Here is a 26,015-nt window from a genome sequence, read left to right on the forward strand (position 1 = left end):
CGTAATTACAAATTGATTGATTATTATTTTCCATTTTTCCCTTCCCTCCCCTTTATTATTTTCATTGTTTTTTCCATATTTATGTTGGTTGTACGTTTGCCTTATGTCCAATGTTTACTCAGGCATTCAAAATAAGGGCAATTTAACTAAATTAGTCCTGATGATGATCCTGTATCTTTCTCATAAGGATCGAAACGCCGTCGACTCTGTTGCCCACCCTACACCTTAAATATTGCTGTATGTAATATAGTGTGAAGGTGGCAATCTGAATATCAGATGTTTCGCTATTCATTATTTCTCAAAGAAACATCACTGTAATTGCCTGATTGTGTTTTGTCATTTTCTGTCTACTTGGTATGTAAGTCAGAGGATACAGGCTTGTGTCCCACCGAATTTCTACTTACATTTCCTTGTTTACTGTCAAGAATTTCTACTTATTAAAGTTGCCATGCCCGGCCGGACATTGGCTATAATATAGTTCCAATTTTGACTATATTCATTTTTTGCTCTATCGTTTGGTTTCAGGGACCACTGTTTCCTGCAATACGTATCTACCCAAGGTCCCTGTCTAATTCCTTTGGGTGCCCTTGTTCCTCCTTTGATATAGTAAGCGCAATCGCTGGATTGCAAGGGCTTATGGTCCTATTCCCCTTCTTGTTTAGATAGTGGGTCACTTTCCTTCCCTACTGACTACCATATCCTTAACTGTCTCCCCTTTTTCCCTCGCATCACTTCGTGTCATGTCAGATCACGCACCTTTATACACCGATGAATACATTAAAAAGATTTTAGAAGGTCCTTCCCTCTTTTCTGACTCCGCCAATGCTCCTCAAGAAACAGGCTCCACATTACCAGAACAATTAGAGAAAACGAAAAAGAAAACAGTCAGGCTACAACTTATGATACGAATGCTCACTGAGTATTTAAAAGCTGATATTATCCCCGCAGGCCTCCAAGTCAGGAACATACCTGGAATTTTCACCGACATTCCCAAATATATCACAAATTTTAGCTACATTAGCACAACGTGCTCTAGGCACTGGATGGTCCTAGGTATCGACATAGCCACAGAGGAACTTAAAAAACTACTTGAAGAGATAACAGATATTGAACGACAAATAACAAGCAACGACACGATTCCTGACAGTAAGCAGCTGTTGGAACAAGTTCGAAAAACAGTGGAAGAATTCTATAGAATAGAACAGAATAAGAAATCTACCAAAGTAAAGAAAGATATTAAGAGCTATTCTACTGAACGTACTTATCCCTATCTCACCAAAGATTTCTACGTTAATCGATCCTATAATAACCAACGCAACAACCGCCCCTGGGGACGTTTCAACAGAGGACAAACTTTAGTTGGATTCTCTGACACTTCTGTAGAATCCTCTGATAGCTCAGACCCAGGCGAAGGGACTAGTAGTGCAAATAGAACACCAGTTAATCCACAACCTTCAACCTCTTTTTTAGGACGTGGCCAGCACGAGCCACCAAGGAGAGGGGGTCTGAAACGTGCCCATTGGCAAAACCAACCAGGCGAACGGCAAACCCGACGCAATTACTACCGCTGGTAGACCAATCTGAGCACACGGACACCACCTCCTCCCTCACCAATCTCTCACTCCCTATATTCAATCTCACTGAACACCACTTGGATGACTCAGAATTATCCATACTTAGCAAGGGTTTGTCATTCGTACCCATCACAAAAACTAATTTTCTCGACCTACAAACAGAAGTCTTGAGATTTTTTCGTAAACTGAGATTACACAGCTATTTCCTGCTAAATCCTTTTTTACCAAAGGCACCCAATACTCCTTTGAGGCCTCCTTCCACTTTCTCCCCGTCGGCCAATATGGTCCCACCGGAGATTTCCACCTTTGAAAAATTGGTGTTAAATGACCTGACACAACTGGCCAAAGAACACCACTACATACCTTACAATATCTCATTGGCAGAAAAATCAGCACTTCAGACTCTTAAGAATAACAACACGATAGTCATCAAACCTGCTGATAAAGGGGGAGGGATAGTACTCCAGGACACCATTACCTATAAAAACGAAATATTAAGACAGCTAGGGAATACAGATCACTACTGTAGACTACCCACTAACCCCACTAATGAACTCAAACAAATGATCCAGCAAACCACCAAATCTGGCCTAGACGAAGGGTTCCTTTCTAAACTCGAATACCAGTTTTTGAATGCTAAGGCCCCTCGGATACCAGTTATTTACACCTTACCTAAAATCCACAAGGACACTGAACACCCCCCTGGACGCCCTATCGTCTCCGGTTGCGGCTCCATTCTAGAGCCATTAGGCTTGTATGTAGATTTTTTCATAAAGGAGTTCGTCCCATCTACACCATATTATGTCAGAGACAGCATGCAGATGATTACATTGGTAGAAAACCAGAGTTTTGATCCCTCTACAGATACACTCTGCACTCTTGATGTGGAGTCTCTTTACACTAACATCCCCCAACGAGAGGCTTTGCTCGTTATTGAAGAAACTTTAGAGACACGCATCAGACCACACGCAGTTCCAACGATTTTTATTTTACAACTTCTTGAGATCTGCCTGACCAGGAATTTCTTTTTGTTTGACGGGCATTACTATCAGCAGACTAAAGGTACATCGATGGGGGCAGTTTTTGCCCCGAATCTGGCGATCCTTTACATGAATGCTCTGGAGACGAACTGTATACTGGTCCCACTTAATCCTTTTTTCTCTGCCCTGTCACACTGGAAACGATACATAGACGATATTTTCCTTATTTGGCATGACACCCAGGCTATGCTTGAAAATTTCCTCCATTGGTTGAACAACAACTGTGGTGGTTTGAAATTTACACTCACACATAACAAAGTTTCCATTCCTTTTCTTGACCTTAATATAATTCACAGAGACGGGATTCTGGTGACTAGCCTGTTCAGAAAACCAACTGAGCGCAATACTCTGTTGAAATACAGCAGCAATCATCCCAGAGCCCTTAGAGACTCTCTTCCCTATTCTCAGTATCTCCGCATCAGACGCAATTGCACTCTTAAGGAAGATTATTTCAGGGAAGCCAAAGTACTAAGCAACAAACTGACCTCCAGAGGCTATCCCAAAAGACTGATCCGAAACTCCCTCAAAAGAGCCTGGTACTGTCCCAGGGACACTCTCTTGGAACCCAAAAACAAGAAATCAGAGAATCGCATAGTATGCGTTACAACTTTTTCCCTCTCCTCACACAAACTACGGAAAAGCATTCTAAAACATTGGAGTGTAGTCAATGCTGGAATACTGAACCTAGAGAAACCTCTCTTTGCCTTTAAGAAAAACAAAAACATCAAGGACCACTTGGTCAGAGCAGCTCTCCCCAGCACCACAAACACTGGTACCCTTCATGACCATTGGTCGTTACCCTCTTTGACTGGTCATAATAAATGTGGCAATTGCTCAGTATGTGGTTTTACCAATGACTGCAAGGAATTTGTATATGGTAATATACGTAAACCACTCACACAATTCAGTAATTGTAACACCTGTAATGTGATTTATGCTATCTTATGTCCCTGCGATATGATCTACATAGGTCAGACCACACAAAAAATTCGGGTACGAATCTGCCAACACAGAAGCAGATTAAGATGCAAAACTCCGAACGCTCCATTGGTTGAACATTTTGAGGCCAAGGGCCACTCTGAGAATGAAATACGCTGGACAGTAATCTCTGTAGTGAAGATCCCACCCAGGGGCGCCGATCTCGCCCAACTGCTAAACAAAGAGGAATTGAAATGGATTCTCAAAACAGGAAGCATACACAGTGGGCTGAATCGCCTTGAGGACTGGACCTCTTTACTATGAACTTTTTTGGATTCATTTTCACAAAATTTCTGAACAATGACTAATACCTACTCCAGGTCACAACCCCGTGGGTTCTACACCAGACTCCGTGACTAACGGCAATCGTTACCCATCACTGGATGTCTGATGGTTATTGTACCACATCGATCACTTGTTTCATTTATATGTATGTACATACTGTAAATTCTTTATAATATACGATTTGCGTTTACTATTCACTTTCTCACTGATTTCCTCTTCCTTTCCACTCGTCCCGTTATCCACTGGCCACTTTCCTCCTTATTTAATTACCCTTCCAACATGGCGCCTTGGTTCCGCCGTCATTTGCCTTTACATTCGCACGGCGCTGCTCCCTGGTCACATGATACACCATGTGACCGCCCACATGACCTGCTACACCATGTGATCACCCACATGACCTGAGACAGCTACATTAGGTAGCTTCACCTATCTGCCCCCACAGTTGATCCGGCATCGTCCGTACACACTGCATGGCCACGGAACCCATTTCTGCAAGTTGATTGAGGTAAGCCCTTCCACCTCGCACTCACGATCCAGATGTCCCGCTCCTCACACTTGGACCCTTATTTATTTCTTTCACTTTCTTTCATTTAGACCTATCCGTGTCCTTCCTCCCGGAAGAATTGTGCGTAGGTAAGCCCTTCATTCACGGCACGCCCAACGCTCTCACTACTATACTTCGCCCTTCTTATGGTTTTCATTTATTTCACAGGCATTGTCCTACCGTAAACCTTAACTCAACGTTACCTTTTCGTGAATCGGCATCTTTTCCGTTGCCTCCATGGCAACATGAGGTAATCCCCCATCCACTTACCCCCTCTTCACCCTCGTTCCCCGCCACCCCTCCTCTGACCCTTCGGATTCCACACGCTTCTTCACTTAACGTCCTCGTGCGCCTCACGGGTCCACATCGTACCGCGCATGTAGTGACTAGTATACCACGGTTGTCATAATGTCTTTTTTAACGTAACCTTTAAAATCGTCTATTTCCGTATTTCTGTTTAGACATTAGTTGCCATATAACAACAACTTGCGATGTCACTACTGCATAACAATGCACACTTGAACGAGTACTTGATCTGACACAGTACCTTGTTGATGCGAAATGTAATGTTTTTACGTAATTACAAATTGATTGATTATTATTTTCCATTTTTCCCTTCCCTCCCCTTTATTATTTTCATTGTTTTTTCCATATTTATGTTGGTTGTACGTTTGCCTTATGTCCAATGTTTACTCAGGCATTCAAAATAAGGGCAATTTAACTAAATTAGTCCTGATGATGATCCTGTATCTTTCTCATAAGGATCGAAACGCCGTCGACTCTGTTGCCCACCCTACACCTTAAATATTGCTGTATGTAATATAGTGTGAAGGTGGCAATCTGAATATCAGATGTTTCGCTATTCATTATTTCTCAAAGAAACATCACTGTAATTGCCTGATTGTGTTTTGTCATTTTCTGTCTACTTGGTATGTAAGTCAGAGGATACAGGCTTGTGTCCCACCGAATTTCTACTTACATTTCCTTGTTTACTGTCAAGAATTTCTACTTATTAAAGTTGCCATGCCCGGCCGGACATTGGCTATAATATAGTTCCAATTTTGACTATATTCATTTTTTGCTCTATCGTTTGGTTTCAGGGACCACTGTTTCCTGCAATACGTATCTACCCAAGGTCCCTGTCTAATTCCTTTGGGTGCCCTTGTTCCTCCTTTGATATGAAACCTAAAAAGGGAGCAATGTTGGATTTTGAGTTACGGTTGTGGTACAAAGGCACCTTAACTTGTCATATCCTTTTACTACACATGAAAAATAATTTTCAATTTAGTGAAATCTATAGCCAAACATATATGGCTGTTTAAAAATATTTGTCTCCCTATTTGCACCCTTACTAACTGCTATGGTTAGGGGTGCAAAATGAGCGATAAAAGCCATTCGCAATGATTGTGAATGCCGGCAAACGCACGTCACAAGAGTGGATTACCAACAATACTCACAGATCTCCAATCACAAATCACAGATTCCAAATGATGCTTCTATAAACAAAAGGTTGGGATTTCTGACTCCCCATCTAAAAATGGCAGAAGTATTTCCAGTACCTATACGCCCCCTTTTACACCGGTGGGGTTTTTATTGAATTGCTTTCAGTCAATGTTGTCCATTTTACCAGACACTCTTAGGCCATCTGCAATATCTTTTACCCTTTTGCAAGGGAAGTTTGGGGTTTGGTACAAAACACATCCCGACACTTGTCAAGGGATGTCGGTGGGCCTTCTAGCCTGCAGTGTCTTTCCTCAGTGGAAGTGCGTAGCGCCTGAGATTTTTTCGTTGACCTTTAACCTTCAGCCAACCTGTCCCACCTCCACCCCGCCCACTCGCACATCTGGTTCCATCTACATAGGTCTTATGGTGACACACAAGAGGGAAATGAAAGCTAGCAAGGCAGAAAGGAACATTTTGTGCCAGTTCGCCTTTCAAATTAGCCGCATGCTGGGCCCTTTATCAATTGAAAAATATTTGTATATTGAAGTTTGCGCTGCAGCCATCTGATGTTTACAGCGCACATTACAAGAGTCTCTGAAGCCGGCGACATCTCCTTGGACCGTCTTTCTATCTCCCGCTTCCTATATGCAGTCTGTCTTACCATCCCTGATCCTCTAAATACCTTTTTCTGAATAAATGCATATATCTATATTCATGAAAGTATGCTAAACATACTGAAGGGTATTCATCTACACATTCTAAGTTCTTCCAACCTATATATGGGTGGAATTCTTCTCTTAAATAGATATACACAAAAGAGTGGAAAAGCCGCCTCTCTATGTTGCTGCATGTCATTGGATTAGGTTAGAGCAACGTGTCTCTTACACAACCCATGTTCACCTATCACGGTTTGTAGGCGCTCAATTACTAGATGACAACCAGAGGAGTCTGGAGAGGTGAGGAGGACCCGGGGCCGCCTTCTTGCAACAGGTAGTGGCCCACGCCCAGCCCAGGTCTGCTGCCGATAATAATTGCAGTAAGAAGAAGGGAGGCGTGTCCTGGGACCTACTACCGCGAACACCTACCCACCCACACTCCAAATACCTACACTAGACTAATGGCATTTTTGTATATGATGGCATTTATGTACACTTAGGCCCACATTAAATAGCCAATGCACCCAAGAAGAATACTTTTGCACTACCATTTTTCCTAGATTTTGATTTCCCAAGAAACAAAAAATATTTACACCAATTGATTGGAGCAACATTGCACTTTTTCCGTTGGTGCAAATGCCATAGTTTGCATTCGTCAGTTGATGCAAAATTGAGGTTTAAATATTGCACTGCAGCAGTGCGAATGCATGGCCCTCTCATTAGATTTTGAGAGTAACATTGGGTCTACGATGTGTATCAAATTTGGAAGCACTTGTGCGTGTACGCTTGGGAGGCGTGGTTTAATTCTATCAGTCAGAAGCCCTGCTCTTTTTGTGTGGTTCCTAATTAGGTATCATTTGTGCAGCCATCTTGGGAAAAGTTCTACTGCTCGCATAATGACCGTATTATTTACTTTCAAATTTGTTCTAACAAATTTTGAATGAGGAGCCCCGTTATGTATAATGTAAGGTTTTATTTAGTACGAATAGACAGTTGCTTTAGCCTGTCACTCAAGAGGGATGTTTCAAACCTGGCTTCACAGAGCAGAGGTCAGCACAACCCATTATTAACAATTCTTCACACTATGCATAGAGTGGACTTTGGCTCTGCTCAAAGGATTACATTCCTCTCATCTCATACTATTCTCTGCTTGCTGTAGAATCCTTACTAAATAATAATTTTATCATCCCAAAAGAACTGTGAATCACCACACCTAAAATTGTCTTAAAAATGTACTGCGTAGAAAGACATCGTTTTTAGTTGAGTCAAAATGCAAGCCAGACCTATGGGTTTTGTCAATGCTTCGTAATTCTCTCTCAAAAGTCATTAACCCTGAACAGAACTCTTTAGTAAAAGTAAAGCCTGTTTTTAAAGGATCTATGTGAAAATAAATAATGCAGTAATCATAAAACTGATTACCAAAACACAAAAATAGCCATGCGTGATTAAAACTTTAATTAAATAAACAAATAAATAAATGGCACCCACAATAAAGAACACCTTTACCATACAGAATGGCTCTTTTTACCTAACTTTCCCTTACTTTAAGAAGAGCACTCAGAACACTCCCCATTCTAACTCTTCATTACCCACTCAGAGCTTCCCTTCTCTATTTTTCATATTTTTTACCCTGTTTGCTTGCGTTACCCCACTTCACTCCCTTACCTTTACTCACACATCCCATCAGTGTCGATCTCCATCCCATCGCTCAATGTGCACCTTTTAATGTTTACATAGTTAATTTTATGAAGTGTAATAAATATTTGCCATTATTAATATTCTACTTGTACTTTCTTTTTCTTTTTATTAAACATGTACTTTTAGAATTCTTGTTTATGTCTTAATAATATGTTTGTTAAAATTGATTTAGCATAAAAAATATTATTATGGCTTTATGGAGCATCGCTTATGTAGTCCCTTGTTCATTTTCCATCAGATAATTTTTCTATTTTGAAATATTTTGCTTTAATTGTTGCCGCATTAAATTCATATCTTTTTTATGTATTTTGGTTGCCACTTTTTTACTGTACTACTGTACTTTTTTTCAAACACCAGTTGTGCAGTGGCCCTAAAAGCTAATTCACTATTATAATACCTAATAATACATAATAATTGTTGTTAGTTGGATGAAGTATGGCCTATCAATAGAAAATATTTTTGTATCTTTCGCCCTATTGGCTCTCACTGCACCGCCCCAAAATTCTAAAAATGATGAAGTGAAGGAATGTGGTGTGAGCGATGAATGGTTTCTGAGCAGGCATATGGAGGCATGGGTAAAGTGGTATAAGGAGAAAGTGTTAATACTAACGACCTGCGTACTGCTGCACTCCGGCATAGGCTTGCTGTAAGGGGTCCGCCGCAGTCGGGCTCTGTGCTGTATGGAGACAAGAGAGAGATAGACACACTGGTGAACCACGGGCTAGCCTCTGTGTGCTCTGATGAGAAGAGAATGCTTCCTCATAAGAAGGCTGTTCCTTTCTTTGGGGCATATTATCAAGAAAAGGCGTTAAAATTATCGCTGCTTTAGTGGCAGAAAACTGCTGCTAAAGCGGCGATAATGGGCTTGATAATATGCCGCAGAGAATTCCAATAGAAGCCCATGTTCTGTTGTCAAAATGGGCATCTCCTGGGTGGGAAATCCACATACTATGAACATTGATGACACAACAGATATCAATGACTTACTTTCAAAAATCTGTTCACATTTCTTATTGTGGCTTACCCGGAAGTGACATAAAAGGAACAGGAAGCCCCCCCCTCTGTGCTTCTTGTATCCACCAAAATGACAGTAAAAAAGTGGTTTGTTATATGTAGTGCATCATTTGTGCCAGAGGGTGTCAGAAGAGGGCACAGCATTTATGGAGACCGGGACTTATTTTTCAGAATCAAACTTTGACGTAGAGCAACAGAGAAAGGTGCGCAAAAGGGAGAAAGAGGAAGGAAAAAAGATGGGAAAACAATGACAATGAGAGATCGCAGGGATGACAAAGACCCTGCAAGAGAGTGACAAAGAGACAGAAAGTGAAGTGTGGTGTAAGAAAAAGAGGTGCGGTGGAATCAAGACTAGACATCTTTGTTATGTGGAAACTCCAGCACTCACCAGTGCTGGCAGGAGGATTCTAGGACAAACTTTGGGTCTTACATTTGCATATTTTTAAAAAAACAAATTAAGCACTGGAAGAAACCATGTCCATATCACATAAATTGTGTGCCCACCTACATAATCAAGTTGTTTTAGAGATTCCCACTAAGCCACCTTCATGGAGCTACAGTAGGTCGCACAACATTAGTGCCAAAGTGCACAAATTGATCTAGCGGTTATTGAGTGTGTGTAGCAACTGGTGATTATTTTATGGAAAACATTGAATTTGTATACAAAAAAAATAAACTTTAAACAATTTGGAAGATGGTGAAACACCTTGGTGAGAGAATTTACTTGCAAGGGAGGTTTGTGAGAAAATTATTGTGCACACATTTTTTTGAAGACATCAACCGCTTTACACACTGATTGAAGCTGAAGCTTGGCGACTTTGCCGAAGTGGGAGGCAAAGTTTAAAACTTTGCTACCACCTGCTTTTGCACCCTCCATTGGTTAGGTAGATACATACGTCATCATCTTGTGAATAAGCGCAAACATTTGTGGTCTACTGGTGGTGAAATGCAAGTATTGACTGTGTTGGTCTGTGAATTGATTGTAAACCGTCCTAATCTATTAGTTGAATGTAGTAAATCGCGTGGCTTTCTCATAGCAGCCTTCACAAGTCTATCGGATGCTGTGGATTGAATGCAAACATCAGCTTGTGCCATGTACACATCTGAAGCTTCTGTTATTCAATGACTCCTTTAAAATAGATGTCTGTGACCTTCTGCTTGTTTGTAGAATTTATTTTAAATGAATGTTGCCATATGCAGCTGGCAGACTGCTTCTTGTTCAGCTTTGAAGCCAATGTTGGATTGATAACCGCCCAGGGTTTATAGCTAGGCCATGATGGAAGAGGGACAAGGCGATGACATTCAGGGCCTGCATGAGCTGGAAGTAGAGGTGGGCAGGGGGTCCACCTGGCTCAAACACTGCCCTGGGCAAATACTGTGACCTCACAGTAATGGTTTTACCTGATGAAGATTTACCACCTGATTTTTATGCCCATTGCATAATCGAGAATATATGGAGCAAGTCTTCCCAACCAGTATTACCAGACTGCACTACACTTTGCACAGTGTTTTGGCTGTGCACATTCTCCCAGATAATATAGTAAGGATTGGCATTTGCAAAACCCTGGGTGGCAGTGCTATTTGTAATCTATTCACAATTCTAAATTTTAAGATTGTCATGGCACTCCAAATAAGATCATTAGTTGGAGAATTGTCCATCCCAAAGATATTCTATGGAAAATTCTGTAGTAAAAACGTCATTTATGTCATTTTTGGCACGCATGCAAAGTTTTGCGCCTGTGACAATGTCTACATCAAAAATTGTAAATCTACACCCCCGAGTTGTTTACAAAAAACACCCTTAGATTTTTTATGTTGCAAACTTAGCAACTGCAGCGGATGAACAAACTATTGCTTGTGGAAGGGGGCCATTATTGCTATGAAAGTATTTTTGGACGCAAGCATCATTCATTGCGCAAACTTTTTATTAATAAACTTTTTTTTTTAATTACTTAAATTAATTCATTCATTCCTTCGTGTTTTCCAGACACGTTGTGTTGGAATTTAAATATGAAATACCGGACTTGGTGTGGTCATGAGACAGTTACCCTAAGGGTGGAAGGAAGGTTTTGTGGCCCACGGTAAGGCTTCCGCACCAAACATTTGGATGCCGGCCGCAGGCGGGAGGCTAGAGCGGATGGGCCGGCCCTTGTTCTAGGCTGCAACATTTGCAAGGTCAGTGGGAGCTATAAAGGGAAAGGAATCTCAATTCACCTTGCCAAATCCAATTTATATCACCCCGGGCACACGTAATCTATATCCGTAATTATATCATTTCATAGAGTGAGCTTGAGAGAGGCATCAGAAAATTTATGTAGATTAAAATTCATGGATGCCATACTACGGATTCCCTATTATTAAGATTGATTAGGACAGCTGATGCCCTGATTAACAGCACCAGCATTAACTGTTGTAATTAATTAGGTATTCAGAGACAACAATGAATGCAATAACAAAGGAGTTGCACTGATTTGGCAGCAAGTGTCATCGGTAGCTCGGATCGCTTGCCTTCATGCCTGGACACCAGTTGAAGCGTTGATTTGTCTTTAAAGGGAATTATCAGAAAGGTGAGTACATCCAACTGAATAACACCTTCACGCTCTGGGGCGAATGCATTATTTGACGTATTACTGCGTTGTTCATACAGCAAGCATTGGGAGTTCCACTGTCTAGTTATTGGGTCCATAGTGCAATCCTGAGCACCGAATCCATTCGGACAACCAGAATTACCATAATAAACAACCCTGAGATCAATTTACATACACACCAATTTGACCATGAGCACCCAGGGACTAGTCCGACGTAGCGTTCAAAGTTGAGTTTGAGATAGTCAAGGAGCTTCTATTTGTCTTCTCTTGTCACCTCTATACGTCAACTAATTCAGCAACGATTGGAGTTGCTCTCTATGTCAACAAGTTCACCAATGATTGCTGTTGGTCTCTACGTCAATAAACTCACCAAGGATTGGAGTTGGTCTCTGTGTCAACAACTTCACCAAGGATTGCACTTGGTCTCGATGGCAACAAATTCACCAATGGTTGCAGTTGGTCTTTACGCGAACAAATTCCCAATATTAGCAGTTGGTCTCTACGTCAATGAGTTCACCAATGATTGGAGTTGGTCTCTATGTCAACGAGTTCACCAATGATTGGAGTTTGTCTCTATGTCAACAAATTCACAATGATTGCAGATGGTATCTACATCAACGAATTCTCCAATGATTGCAGATGGTCTCTACATCAACAAATTCACCAATGATTGCAGATGGTCTCTACGTCAACGAATTCCCCAATGATTACCGTTGGTCTCTATGTCTCTATGTCAACGAAATTACCAATGATTGCAGTTGGGCTGACATGCTCCTCGCAAGTTCCCAGGTCCTACATGAGTCCTAGTGTTCTCGCATTTAACAGGTGCAAGAATAGCAGGCTAGGCTTTCATGGGTGCAAAAACTGCTCAGAGCAGGTGGAGATTTTAAGACTTCACAACTAAGACTGACATGTGGGAAAAGGGCCCAGTAATTCAGATCCCACATTTATTTTCACCTTGCGGGGCCTTCAGCTCACAATGTCTGGATTCAAATGTAGGGATAGGGAGTGAATCGTTGATTCTGGCCGTGCTCCATCCCACCTCAGTTCTGAACAAAATGTACTAAGGTGGTAATTGAGGATTTCAATTTCGCATTCTTTACAGGCTTGTGCAAGGCAGGTACCCTCAAATTCACACACGCACAAGGAGCATTTTTCCAAGGTCTAACACTGTTAATTGTCATTTCTGGTGAATTTCTGGACATTCTAGTCTTGCCAGAAACTCCTGTCAATTCATGTTTTTAAACTGTACAGAAGCCCTCTCTAGTTACCATGAGTAGACTCATTGACAATCACTTCCACTGGATGAAATATTCCTGTCAGAGTTTTCCAAAATTTTCACCTTCTGGAATATGCAAGAAGACTACACTCGACAAGAAACATTTCACCCTCTCTATCCAAAATAATTGGAGTTCCACCAAATGCTTCCTTTTTCTAGTCTGTTGTATTCGTATGTCAGTGAACGAGTATCCTTTCCCATTCAAGGCCCAAACACATTTCCACCCACTCTCACTAGAACAAACAGGCACTACCACTTCTAGGGTAACGTGACATAACGTTATGTAATGTAACACAGCATAACATGGCATGGCATGACCTGGCCTGAAATGATGTAAATAATATAATATAATTTAATATAATATGCTTTTTGCTGTTAACCTCCGCACCCATGTTATAAGAACGCTGTTGGACTCCCGCAGTGTGGGCCTCTTTTGTTGTTAAGACGGACTCGAGGTCATAGGATACATCTGTTCCATACTGCCTGAGGGAGGAGGAGCCTCACACCCGTGCTGTAAAAGTACTATTGTACTCCGCCAGCGTGAGATGCGCCCGAGCAAAGCCCAGGCCAGTGGCAGCCCCATCTTTGCCTGTCATCGCCTGAAAGAGCCTGGGACACCCCATATGATCCTGCCCTAAAGGTAACTTTTTGATTCAAGACTTTTAGATTATATTATATTACTGTAACTGTATTTATTCTGGGGCTTCACTGAGTGACTTTGGCTGCTTGATAGGGTAAAATATAAGCTCATGATTAATGTGTCCCTCTTTTCATCTTCATTTGTAGTACGCCCTTAATTATTACATAATTTATTGGTTCAATATAAATTAATTTCTTGTTAAAACATGTATAAAAGGGGCACGCGTAAAGCAACTGAGCCGCTACTGGGAGCAAGCAGAACGCCCAAGGCCCCAAGCCATACATCAGAAAATTGTACCCTCAACGAGATAGATTAATGATCTAATTGAAGAGCTTGAGCTATTACTTGGCCAAGATAGTAATCTTTCCAAAAAAGCTAAATGTCCAATTAAAATAACCGGTTCCTACAGCTCTCAGAAAAGTGCATCTAGCGCCATAGTTACTGGTGCTCCTCTGGCCACGGGGGGCGTTAGTCCTCAAAAGTTCACCACTTCCAGTGGAAAATCCTGTGAAGATCACTTATTGCTCTCTACTCCCTGTAAGCATCGTGAACCAACTATTACCTGTTCAAACACGTGATACTTACTTCAGATGATCAGAACCACCTTAGCACAGTAGAAAACCCAGAGCAGCACATAGAGATTCTACCCAACTCTGTTTTCTTGAACTCCGGGTTTGACTCATTAGCGCGTGATATGGAAGAACTCAAAAATTTGGTCCAGGAGTTATTCTCAAGGACACAGGAAGTCATGATGAGTATAAAGTTTATTCATCCACAACCCACTTTAAATGGGTTATTAGATAGGCACAGCAAGATCATGATCCTCCCTGCCCCCCACCCGAACGAAAAATTGATTCTCTTGGGTTACTCTTACCCGCCCAAAGACAGAAGAGTAGTATTGGGTTCTCTGTTCATACATTGAGCAATTCCATTTACCATAAGATTGATACCCTGCCCATATTAGCCCACGCCCGAAGGGCAAATCTATTGAACGGGAAAAGTATTGGACTGAGGTTATCGGATATGTAGGCCAAGACTGATTATATCTTTGGCTTCTGTTCAAATGTCATTGGGGGTAGAGGATGGAACATCACACGGGGGACTGCTTACATGGTTAATGTCACTAGGCTGAGAGTGTTTATGAGAGAAGACAGCAACTCTCTAAAAAATAATGTGATATGTTGAATCATGTCTTAAAGTATCTGTCTTATAGGGGCTCAATGTATACCTAGCAATTGGGAAATACACCACATGATCAAGCTGACCCTAGGAGATTCAAAATTAGTTAGCCGGGCTTGTATCCTGTGATGCACGCACTATTCCTCCTAACTCCCTTAAGATTCAATTTAAACTGAACCCCTTCTCTTTTTTTGGGCCTTTGGTCATTTGGGAAGACCCTCAAGACCTGGCTCTTCGACTGACCGGAGCTGCTTCCCCCCTCCTCCGTAGTTCCTTGAGACCCTCCCAGGTGAGTGGCGCACTTCAAAATTCCCTGATTGATTGATCGATTGATTGATTGGTGACCCATGTAAATTTATCGCCTTGGGACAAGGAGTATCTCCCCGAGACTATGTCCCGGGGCCCAAACTTTAAAAAATACATTGACTCCCCTCTCAGCCACCTAGTCCTACATCGTGCATAATCAACGATCGTTACCCAGAGACGGTGCCAACTGCTCCTTTATTAGATATTGAAAGAGCAGCTGGTTTGGGTGTTTTTGCTTAAAAGAATTGAGTGGTACACACTCCCTGGTGTTTCTGTCTTGGAACGTGGCAGGCTTGTGGCATAGACTGGGAGATCCAGAGTGGCTCGAGTTTGCTGACAATTATGATTTTTTTATGTTTCAGGAAACTTGCTTGATTGAATTGGTTTATAGAACTGGTTTTAAAACTTATAAAATAAGTTATATGATATATATATATATAATATATATATATAAAAAGAGTTGTGTGTAAGATTCTGATAATCCCCTTCAGAATATTTCACTCCTCAGGACCACACTACCTCCGGGCTAGATTTAAGCGTTGTATACCTTTCCGGAGTCTTAGATTCTCTTATGTAAACCTGTTAAAACCACCAGCGTTTAGATATGTCTCAAAAGGAGGAAAATTGCTCGCAGTGATAGGTTCCAAAGCGTGGACCCAACTCCCTAACCAGCTCCGTCAGATCCAGTCTGAAACGCTCTTACGGAAGGCCCTAAAAACTTGGATCTTTTTAGCCTCTGACGCCTTATGCAGAACACTTATCTAACTCCTCTTTCTCTCCTGCAGCTATCCAGTTTTGTTTTCAACCCAGGGATCCGCATAGCGCCATGATGCTCCTCCGAGTGACAGTTGCGCTTTACAAGTGTTCGATTACATTACATTACATTATATTATCAGTGCCTGTCCAGCTGCTGCTGGGCAGTCCTCTGGAGGACTAATTATAAAGATATCCTTGAATTGTGATATTAAAATGTAGTTATAGACTGCCTAGATATTTTAGGATTGAGTATTTTAGCAGCAAATGGACTAATGTTAAATATATATTTGGTTTACAACTGGTCGTGATCACGTCATTAGGAGTCACAGACCCTCGCTATCCTGGATCAACATTGGTCTAATTCAAACCCAAAGCCTTCCCTTTTGATTGGAGGTGACTTTAATATCACCTTTGAACCATTAAAATATATGCACCTAGTAACTAAAGCTGAAGATGAAGCAAGGGGCATATCATCTCTCGACTCTGCCTTGTCTATATCTGGAGCAGTTGGGGCGGTACAACTTTCTAAATTGTCACTTACTCACAGCATATGTGGCTGCAATAAGTGGTCTAAATCTGACATAGGCAGATTGCATACGTTCGTATAGGGGCATTATAAAAGTAGGATTGAACTATTGGATACAATATTATGGGAAAAAACAATCAACTTTGTTTTGATCCCCAGAACAAATAGCGATCACGATGCGATGCACCTTCGTATGAGTTCCACTCTCACTTCGGTTTGCTTGGAAAACGGTGGACCTAGTGTAGTTGAGCCTCAAATAGGTAATAATCGCAGGATGATCACGCGGCCTAGAGTCTTAGCCAATAAGGAATCACTGACTAAGAAATACGATACCTTCTGTTCGGCTGCTGTACCTTTTGTCGATCTGCCTCGGTGCAATATCCCTATTGCTGATATTTACTGTTCTCTGTTCACTCAATTATGGGAACTTTTCCAACATATATTTATAATCCTGCCAGTAAAAACAAACATAAAAAAGAATAGTTTGTGGCATTTTGGTAGCGTTTGAAAAGCTAAATCCCTTCTCATTCAATTGATCAAATCATGTATCCCATCTTCGATCAGACCTGCTAGGTCACACTAAAGGTGGACTATAAAAGCAAGGAAGAGGGATTGGCATGATGTTATCTGGCTGGATCTTATGGAGGCATCCAGAATCAGAGAAAATACTCATTTTTGACATATAATTGTCCAACGGTAGAGAGGGAAATTTGCCCACCGATTATTTCATTCAACCCTTAACTTGGGTTTGTCATTTTTTTATCGTTATTCATCCACTAGCCTAATAGATATCAGCTCATATGACGGACACAACACCTTAGTTGGCCTTATTACATCCGCATCTGTGGATTATCCTCTCTGGACACACCAAAAAGGATAATGTTTAAAAACCAACGGGGCAAAGGTCTGGAGTGAAGGACATTTTGGAGCAGGGATTGTATAACATTGTGGGTTCAGCCAAAAGCAACATGCAGTGGGGGGGTTGGTTGCCTGCAGGACGTTAACCCAGGACCTGTCAAGAACGCTAGGCCATGTGGACAGCCCGACCAGGCTAGGTCACGGTCATGTGCAGGTTGGCCGCAGGAGTTAGGCGCAGGGAGAATGCATTAAGCGAAGTTAGTGGATTTTTAAAACTCTGTACTCCTTTTGGAGAACGCAGTTTTTCAAAACTCCGCAATCGCATCGGAGCGGAGTAAGAGGCTTACCGTTCTCCTCCAGTCCCACGGTGTCCTGACTCCTGCCTGAGCTGCTCCTACTGCTGTGGCTCGCTCCACTCGCCTCCCGCTGCCTCGGTTCAATTCCAGAAAGAACTGCAGTGCGAATTGAACCGGAGCAACCCAGCAGTGGTAGGCGAGTGGAGCGAGTAGGAGCAGAGCAGGCAGGAGTCAGGACACTGTGGGACTGGAGGAGAACAGTAAATCTCTTACTTCGCTCAGTACTGCAGGTACTAGTCTACTACGCGGGAGGGAGGGAGTATGGGGAGGTTAGCGGGAGGGGTGCGGGGTTTTGCAGGAGGGTGGGGGGGCGGGTTGTTAGCTGGGGCGGTGTGGGCCTGTGGGGGGAGTTTTCTAGTAACTCCGTGAAATTCCACGGAGTGCTACTATGCCAGCTCCGCCCAGGGTTCATGCATATAAGGTTGACCGCTGGTGTGCGTTGGGTGCAAGGCTGGCCACAGGCCCAGCTCAGTGGCCACATCCTGCTGCACAGGGCCAGAGGATGTGCACAGCACAGAAAGATAAGCATTCATAGACATTGGATGAAATAGATTATCAAACAAAAGGGATTACCTGAAAGAACACAGTTTAAGTAAAGGTATGGTTAGCTTTGATTGAAAGGTTCTGAAATTCACTTTAAATAAACCACAGTAAAGTCCGGTCATGGTTACTAATTAAACTGAAAAACCACTGAAGTTAGGGTTGGCTCCACACACCATAATTTTTCACAGCAGTTATCCAAACAATAACTCATACATCAAATGCAATGCTTATGACCTGTTGAAATATGCATAGAAATGGGTAACAACAACTAGAAATACTTAATTAAATAATTCATACTAAACCTAAAAACAATGCCATAGTCATAATTGTCTCAGTGATAATGTTAATGCTAATGTGATACGTAACTCACCCATAACATTGTTTATGTAACTTCTAATTACATCGAGAGTAAGGTCATGAGGTGATGCTCATAAAATGTCAAATCCATCAAAGTGTCATGATTGCATTTAGAATGTCATCATTCTGTTTGGCTTTCACAGATAAACAGCCAATTAAAAAAAAAATGAGCCACAGCTAAGCTCAGAGAAGTTTGATGCTTTTCTTTACAAATTAAAAGATGTGCAATCCTGGACCTCTGCAATAGCCATTTCCACAAAATCTAGAGCATCTTACACCAGTTTTTATACCACTGAATGTTGTGCAATGTGTATCTGTATCTCCGGCTCCCTTGTATGCAGAATCTGCTTAATATTGTGATACGAAGATGATAATCCCCTTAACCAATCAGGAATCTTATTCAATGATTAGAGCGGATACACATCAGTTTAATAGACATATCTTGGTGGTCCTGTTTTCCTTCTCCCTTTTTATTATTTTCTCTTTTTTTTTTACCATTTTGGTTTTGATTTTGCCCCGTATTGGTGCGCTGTCTTATGAGATATTGCTTGAATCTTTGTAATGCAAACGATTTAAAAACTTTTTTAGGTGAAATATTGTTATTAGACAATTGTTGACATATAATATATGGGAATTATCTATGAACTGGCATAGTGTTTGCGATCACGTCGTTAAAGCTTTGTGTCGCTGTGCTACTTGTTTTGCGAATAGATATCAAGTTTTGAAATATACTCAAAGGGTGACTGAGTTGAGACGGTTTGTTGAGATTTACCTGGTGGGACACAAAGGTTTCTCAAGGGGAGATACTATTTTACTGCCTTTTCACAATAGCCAATCTGGAGAACGTTGTATGTAGTACTCTACATACATTTGTAGTATGTAAAATAGCCATATACCATAACACACGTTGCCTGCCATGTTAATCTCTTGCTTGGTTACATTTTTTCCAATCCCGTTTGCCAATGGTTCTTTTGCGCATGGCCGGAGACCTGAGTTATGGAGTGAGTTGCACACCATAACTGGCAAATTTATGTAGTTTTGTGCATTTGAGCCAGACCCATAATTTATTTTTTCAATGGGGTTTTCCAGTAACTTTTTATGTTTTTTTTAAAAATGTACCTTCTTCTCAACCCCTGCTACACAAGGACTGAGGCCAACCCTGGGTGGACGCCTACTGCACAGGGCCTTCCGCCCTGAGCCCAACCTGCCTTAGGGGCCCAAACCCCTGTACGCGGGGCCCATGCTTTGCCTGGCCTTTGCTTCACATCTTCCTTCTCTGACTTTCTTTTTCTCCTTTGTGAACTTCACAAACTGCTTTCCATTCGCAATTTTTTTCACAATGTGATGCTGTCATGATTGCAATTGCGTTTAGAGACGCGGATAATGCACCGTCTTCTGTGTTTTTTTCTGGTCGATTACACACATGTTCCATGCTTGTGTGTCGCCTTACCACTGCCTTGGGATCAGACACTTGCTCTAGTGTCTGCCCTTTCCTCTGGAAATGTTTTTGCAAAGCGTGACAGTCGCAAATCCGAATCGATTCGCTAATTGTAGGATCGAGAAATATGCAAAAAAAGAAACACATACATAAAGCCAACAGTGGCGTAAGGAACGTTTAAGGGCCCCCCCCCTGCAATGTACACAGAGGGGCCCCCACTCCGGATTTAATACGGAGCGCTCAGGTTTAAGTACTGTGCTGAGGGGGGCCACTGCAGCTTGGGTGCCCCCCCGCACCGCGGGTGATGCGGGGGGCTGTGTTACGCCCCTGAAAGCCAAGACGCAAACACACAGACAAGCACAGACAGACTCCCCGAAGTGACAAGCGCAGACAAACACACAGAACGCATAGACAGACTCTCGGAAGTGCCAAGCGCAGACAAACACACAGAAACGCACAGACAAACTCCGTGAAGTGACAAACGCAGACAAACACACAGACACGCACAGACGCACTCCCCGACATGACAAGCACAGACAAACACACAGCTAGTAAGTTTTTTTGATTTAGTTTTTCTACACCACACAAATAGACATTAACACAAACTCACTCACACACACAAAGACATGCATAGAGAGACACAATCACATACAAACTCAAAGACACACACAATACTCATAATCCGAAACACCCAGACCAGGTACACAAAAGCTCCCAGGACCTAACACTTCCATAACAAGCATTGGCATAGCCAATAGGTCTCGCCTTTGGGACCTTATAATTGTTTAGCCATGCAACAGTTGCATAACTAAATACTTATAAGGTCCCAAAAGCAAGACCTATTGGCTATGCCAAGCGGCTGTGCGGCCACGAAAGTGATCGCGATCAAACATCAAAGCGGCCGTGAAAGTAATCGCGGAAAAGCGCGGCGCGCGCGCCGGCGCACACGCACTGTAGCTCTAGGCTGGCCTGGTAGCACTTTTTGGAGCCCTCTCAAAAAGTCTCGCCAGACCAGCGCATGCGCTGGGTCAGGCGAGACCTAAAAAGGAGCACACATACCAAGTGCCATTGTTTGCTCATACATTATGAAGCATCAACCTTGCAATTAAAATGAAGAGGGCACTGTTGCGCGAGCCCCCGTCTGCCTTGGCAACCGCCAGCCACGAGAACGAGCAGCAGGGAAAGGCTTGATGGATTTTTCATTTTGATAACTCCCCCATTTCGGAGGACAAATGCTTTTATTAGAAGAACTTCCAAGAACGGACTTAATGACCTCTATTCATTACCGCAAAAGAGTGAGTTTTGAAGAATTCCGCTCATTAAAAGCTGCTCACATTCCGCATTTATAGACGCGAGATGGGCCCGCGCGCGCTCTCTCTCCCCTCTCCTCTGGCGCGTGCTTTATGGAACATGGCTGATTAGAACAAATGACAGGAATAATGCTTGCAAATGCTAATGAAATAGATCACAGATGTCTAATAGCGGGTTCAGCATTTTGGGTGGTACGAGTTACCAGCTCAGCTCCCTTTAGTGAGGCTCACGGATTGGCTGGCAGACAGACATGATGCGCGCTGGGGCGGGAAGCTTGTAGATGGAATAGCCCCCACCATCCGCCACTGAATGGGTCAGAGGTGGCGGTGTCGTCATGCCTCTGTCTGGATGGAGAACAAATCAAAATTTAGGGTCTAAGATTTGGTGTGACCAGTGCTTGAAATGGAAAAATAGAAGTGCAGGTACTCTGTGCCAGAGAACCTGCTTGTTTCTGAGAAGTGCCGGTACTCTCTGATTAAACAGTATGACATTTCTCTTGAGAAGTGCCGGTACTCTCCCTCCCAAAGCAAAAAAGTGTGGGTACTCAGTACCAAACAGTACTGGCCAATATAAAGCACTGTGATGTGACCAATTCCCTCTCGCCTCAAATGTTCGCCCCACTCAATATTAGTCAACCAGGTTATGCAGGGCGAGAAGCACTGGTACAGAATATGTAGTCTTGATGGAAATGCCTCTGCCTGTCCACCCCATGTACATGAAAAAGGTTGAGAAATTAGGACCGATATTTTATCAGAGGTTTTAATATGAGAAGGTTATTGGATCCGGGCAGCATGCATCGTTGGCTGGTTACGAAAAGGAATAATGGGACAGAGATACCTTCACTGTTTTACTAGTTTGCTGGATTGGTGAGGAAGTAAAGGAGAGCGGAAGGGTCTCATACTCTCATAGGTTATTCAAGTCATATTAATGCTAAGTTGCTTCATCATGGTTATCATTTATTTCCTTAAGATACTGAAAATGCTCCTGGGTGCATGGGAACTCTGAACGATATTTAAATCACTTCACCTGATAATGAAAATCAAGCCTAGTTTGTATTTCAATGACTGTGTTTAACAAGGAAGATCAGACATGTTCTTGAGGATCGTCCAAAATTTTGCCAATAAAAGTCACATTTATGTATCACTTGCCATTTAGAGGGAACTTCTTTGCAATATTATAATTATTCAATTGATGCTTAGCAAATATGTTATTACTTTATGATGTTCTGTTGAAAAGATTTCTGTTTCAGCAACTCCAGGCTATGTGATGCATGATTCCTGAAACTGAAGGTCAGCTTCAAAATACAACATTGGCGACGAGGATGGGATAAGGTTATTATCTGAAAGTGCCCCTCAGGCACAGGAATTATGCAGGACTCATATAATGTAACAAAGGTTCCTGCTGGTGATAGATCACATTTATAGGAACAAGGGACTCCCCACCAGGAGGGGGGAATTCTCTTTGTTCAGCCTCAGAGCTATTGGCCTAACTACAAGTCCACTCACACAGGGTCATGCACAATATTCAATTTCACATCACACCAGGAGGGTGGGGAAAAAAGACAGGAAGCCACACATAATATAAACCAGCCCCTAAACAGGCCCACAGAAACAGAACTACACAGAAGATTAGATATAACTGTTTGTCGGCCCTCTTTTTACGTCCTCTGGATATCTGTGGCCATGAATCGAACAGAAATGTAGATATTGAGGCCCAAATGTATCATTCTTTTATGTGACTCAATGCAGCAAGACACCTTGAAAGGGAGAGGGCAGGAATGCACTATATCTATTAAGATATGGTGCATTCCTCCTCTCTGCCTGGGCTGATGCACTATCTGCTGCCTAGCGCCAACAAAGGTATCCTTGCACCACAGAGCAAGGGTGCCTACAGTACAGGCAGGATTGTTTTGTGCAGGCAGGGACACCTACCTGCACAAAAATAATCCTTTGTGAAGCGTTCCTTCTTTGTGTGCTGCAGAAAGAGGAAACAACAAGGGGAAAGAAGGGATTTCTCTTTGTTGAGCCTCCCCTGGAAGGGGTAGCATTTTGACGCATTCACAAGTTTACCAGTGTTTTGGAAATCTGGGAATGCACCAAAATCCATGGGTGGATGCGTGAAACACTCATTCTCCACCCATTGAACGCCTACCCAGGGCAGACTAACTCAAGGCGGCGACTTGCACTGTCTTGCATTACTCCAGATTTACCAAGCAACGGAGGCCCATGCAAGGTGGCCTTGTTTTACTTAGTAATTCGGATTTAGGGATTACGTTGCCCTTGGACACCCTGTATGACACGAGGGCAATGCAATCCCTTAATGAATCTGGGGCTCAATGTGACTGATCAAGTCCTCCCTAAGTGATCACAAATTCGTCCTGATGCTTACAAGAGACACTAATGGAGATGTAGGGCACTACACTGAGATGCCATGCATAGAAGAGAGCCCTGGGTGAGTACTATCCATCTACAAACTACAAAACATTTGATTTATTTCGAACTGAGCAGAACCGTGTGCAAGTCTAATGGCTGGTAAAACTGATCATGAGTGTGTAACTTACAGCCTTCAGCCAAGCATTCTCCCTTTCTCACTCAGTTTCTCTCTCTTTCTTGTTTTTCTCCTATCTATGCATCTTGGGTTTTTCTTCAATTAAACAATTGCATCTTTTGTGCTTTCATTTTTTGATCTCTTTCTTTTGTTTATTTTTTTTCCATTGATTGTCTTTGTCCTTCCACCCATTTGTCTTCATCTCTTTGTACTTTTCCAATTCTTGATAATTTTTTCTTTCTTTCTATTTCTTTCTTTCTATAATAAATCCTTACTTTCTTTTTTTCAATCTGGCTCCAATACTTCTTTCCTTCCCACGTCTCCCATTTCTTCTTTTTTAATTTCTTAGTCTTCATCGTTTCCTAATTGTCACCCTTTTGTCTTTCTTTTTTTAATCTTTCACCATGAAAGTTTTTTCATTCACTCTTTCATTGCAGGGGTTCGTAAGGAATTATACTATAGTTCAGCTCCTTTAAGGGTACCAACATTTGGCAATAATACTTGACACTTAGGACCCTTGAGTACTCTTATGCGCCCTGTCAGATGGCAGATCCGCTACAACTGTAGGTTTAAGTCTAACACAACACTATGCATGGGCCACATTGGGTGAGTTACCTGGGTATGGGTGAATGCCATTTGCAAACACAGCTTCGGCTGTGGGTTGCCCGTTAGCTGGTGGCGGTAGGCCGGTGAAGCCATTTACCCCAATTGGAGATTGAATGCTAGGCACAGCTGGTGCAGTGATGCCAGGAGGCGTACTCCCACCTGAAAGAAGGAAAAAGAAAAGTTGTACTACTCCACAATCTGTAGTGATAACGTAAACCATTGTTACTCCTTAAAAATAATGTAAGATCGAAATGTAAAAGGTGGGATAAGTACGGCCTATTACAAGTTTTGGTTCTTGGTGCACTAAAATCTGCATGTGATACTTACCAGGTATTTTCCCTGGTAAGATTCAGCAGGTGAAACCTGCCGAACTTCACCTGGGGAAAATTGCAAGGCACGCAAAACTAGCACACTCGAAATGAGGGCCCTGATGTCTAAAAAGGTAGACAGCTAGAAAAGTGAGAAATTTCTTTCAATGTCACCCAACTCTCAGCATATCTGTGTTGTTTCTGTGTTATCTCTGTAGCCAGTCGTTTCTGTTTTGGCTCAGTAGTAACATCACCGCTTCCTTCTGCTACTATAGGCTTATAGCCTGACGTAGCAGGCTCTACCTGCCATTTAAGGCCCACTCCGACATGAACTTTAACAAGGTAACAGGCCTTTAATGGCTAGTAGAGCCCACTACGGAGAGGTCTAAGGCTATTAGAACATTCCGCCCCTAGAGGGCAGAATGTTATAATTTGTCAAAACAAAGGCCTCTCGGAGCCCGAGGGGGTTGAAATCCCTCGGGCTCCGAGAGGCCTTTGTTCACAGCAACAGCTGTGAAATTTAAAAAATATTGGAATGTTGCTCTACAGGATTCTACCTCCCATTAGAAGCCTGGAGCACTCCATTGTCTTTAAAGGAGCGCTCAACATTCCAATGTTCTAATGCAGTTTTTGGTTCTGCTTTGTTCCTGCAGGGAGCATCGGCTAAGAATTCAGTTCGGTTCAGCTTTAGCACAACAATACCTTTGCAGACAGTCTTAGCTGTCAAGATTTCAGTTATGCCTTGTGTAACGCCCTCATATATGGTTTACACCACTTAGATGTTGGTTTTGCTTTCTTTATCCATGATAACTTTCTAGATGGTGCAATTTACAGATATTTTACTTTCCTGCTAATTTCCATTATACCTTCCTTGTCAGGGTCTGCTACTTAGAGTTCAGTTCTTTTTATTTCTGTAATGTTTTCTAAGCCAATTCAGGATATGATCATTAAAATCTTTGTAGTTTCAATATTCCTCCATTAGATAGAAAATGTATGCAATATCCCTGTAACGTCTTACACAGTCTCTGCTGTTGGAATTTAAATTCCTCTTTGTTTGTGTAATGTAATATATTTCCATACTATATTAATTAATAAACCTAAAAGCATGCAGTCAGTGTGTTCTTATTTGGTTCTGCGGTATTCTAATCGGAGACACAAAGATCCAACTGTTTCTTTCCTTCTCAC

General features: G+C 42.2%; 1 protein-coding gene across 8 annotated transcripts in view; it reads right to left on the reverse strand.

Annotated features, from left to right (window-relative positions):
* CELF4 (CUGBP Elav-like family member 4) overlaps positions 1-26,015 on the reverse strand; it is a 1,309,605-nt gene that overhangs the window by 166,202 nt on the left and 1,117,388 nt on the right. For 6 of the 8 annotated variants that reach the window (XM_085628957.1, XM_085629010.1, XM_085628985.1 and 3 more), the window contains exons 8-9: positions 24,532-24,681; positions 8,832-8,894 (exon numbers count right to left, since the gene is read on the reverse strand). In XM_085628957.1, the coding sequence (XP_085485083.1) occupies positions 8,832-8,894; positions 24,532-24,681 (213 nt within the window). Of the gene's footprint in view, positions 1-8,828; positions 8,895-24,531; positions 24,682-26,015 lie in introns of all 8 variants that reach the window. The other 2 variants (XM_085628994.1, XM_085628976.1) reach the window with 1 other exon arrangement.

This window comes from Triturus cristatus, chromosome 2_1 (genome assembly GCF_964204655.1).
Source record: "Triturus cristatus chromosome 2_1, aTriCri1.1, whole genome shotgun sequence".
In the NCBI taxonomy this organism is placed as follows: Eukaryota; Metazoa; Chordata; class Amphibia; order Caudata; family Salamandridae; genus Triturus; species Triturus cristatus.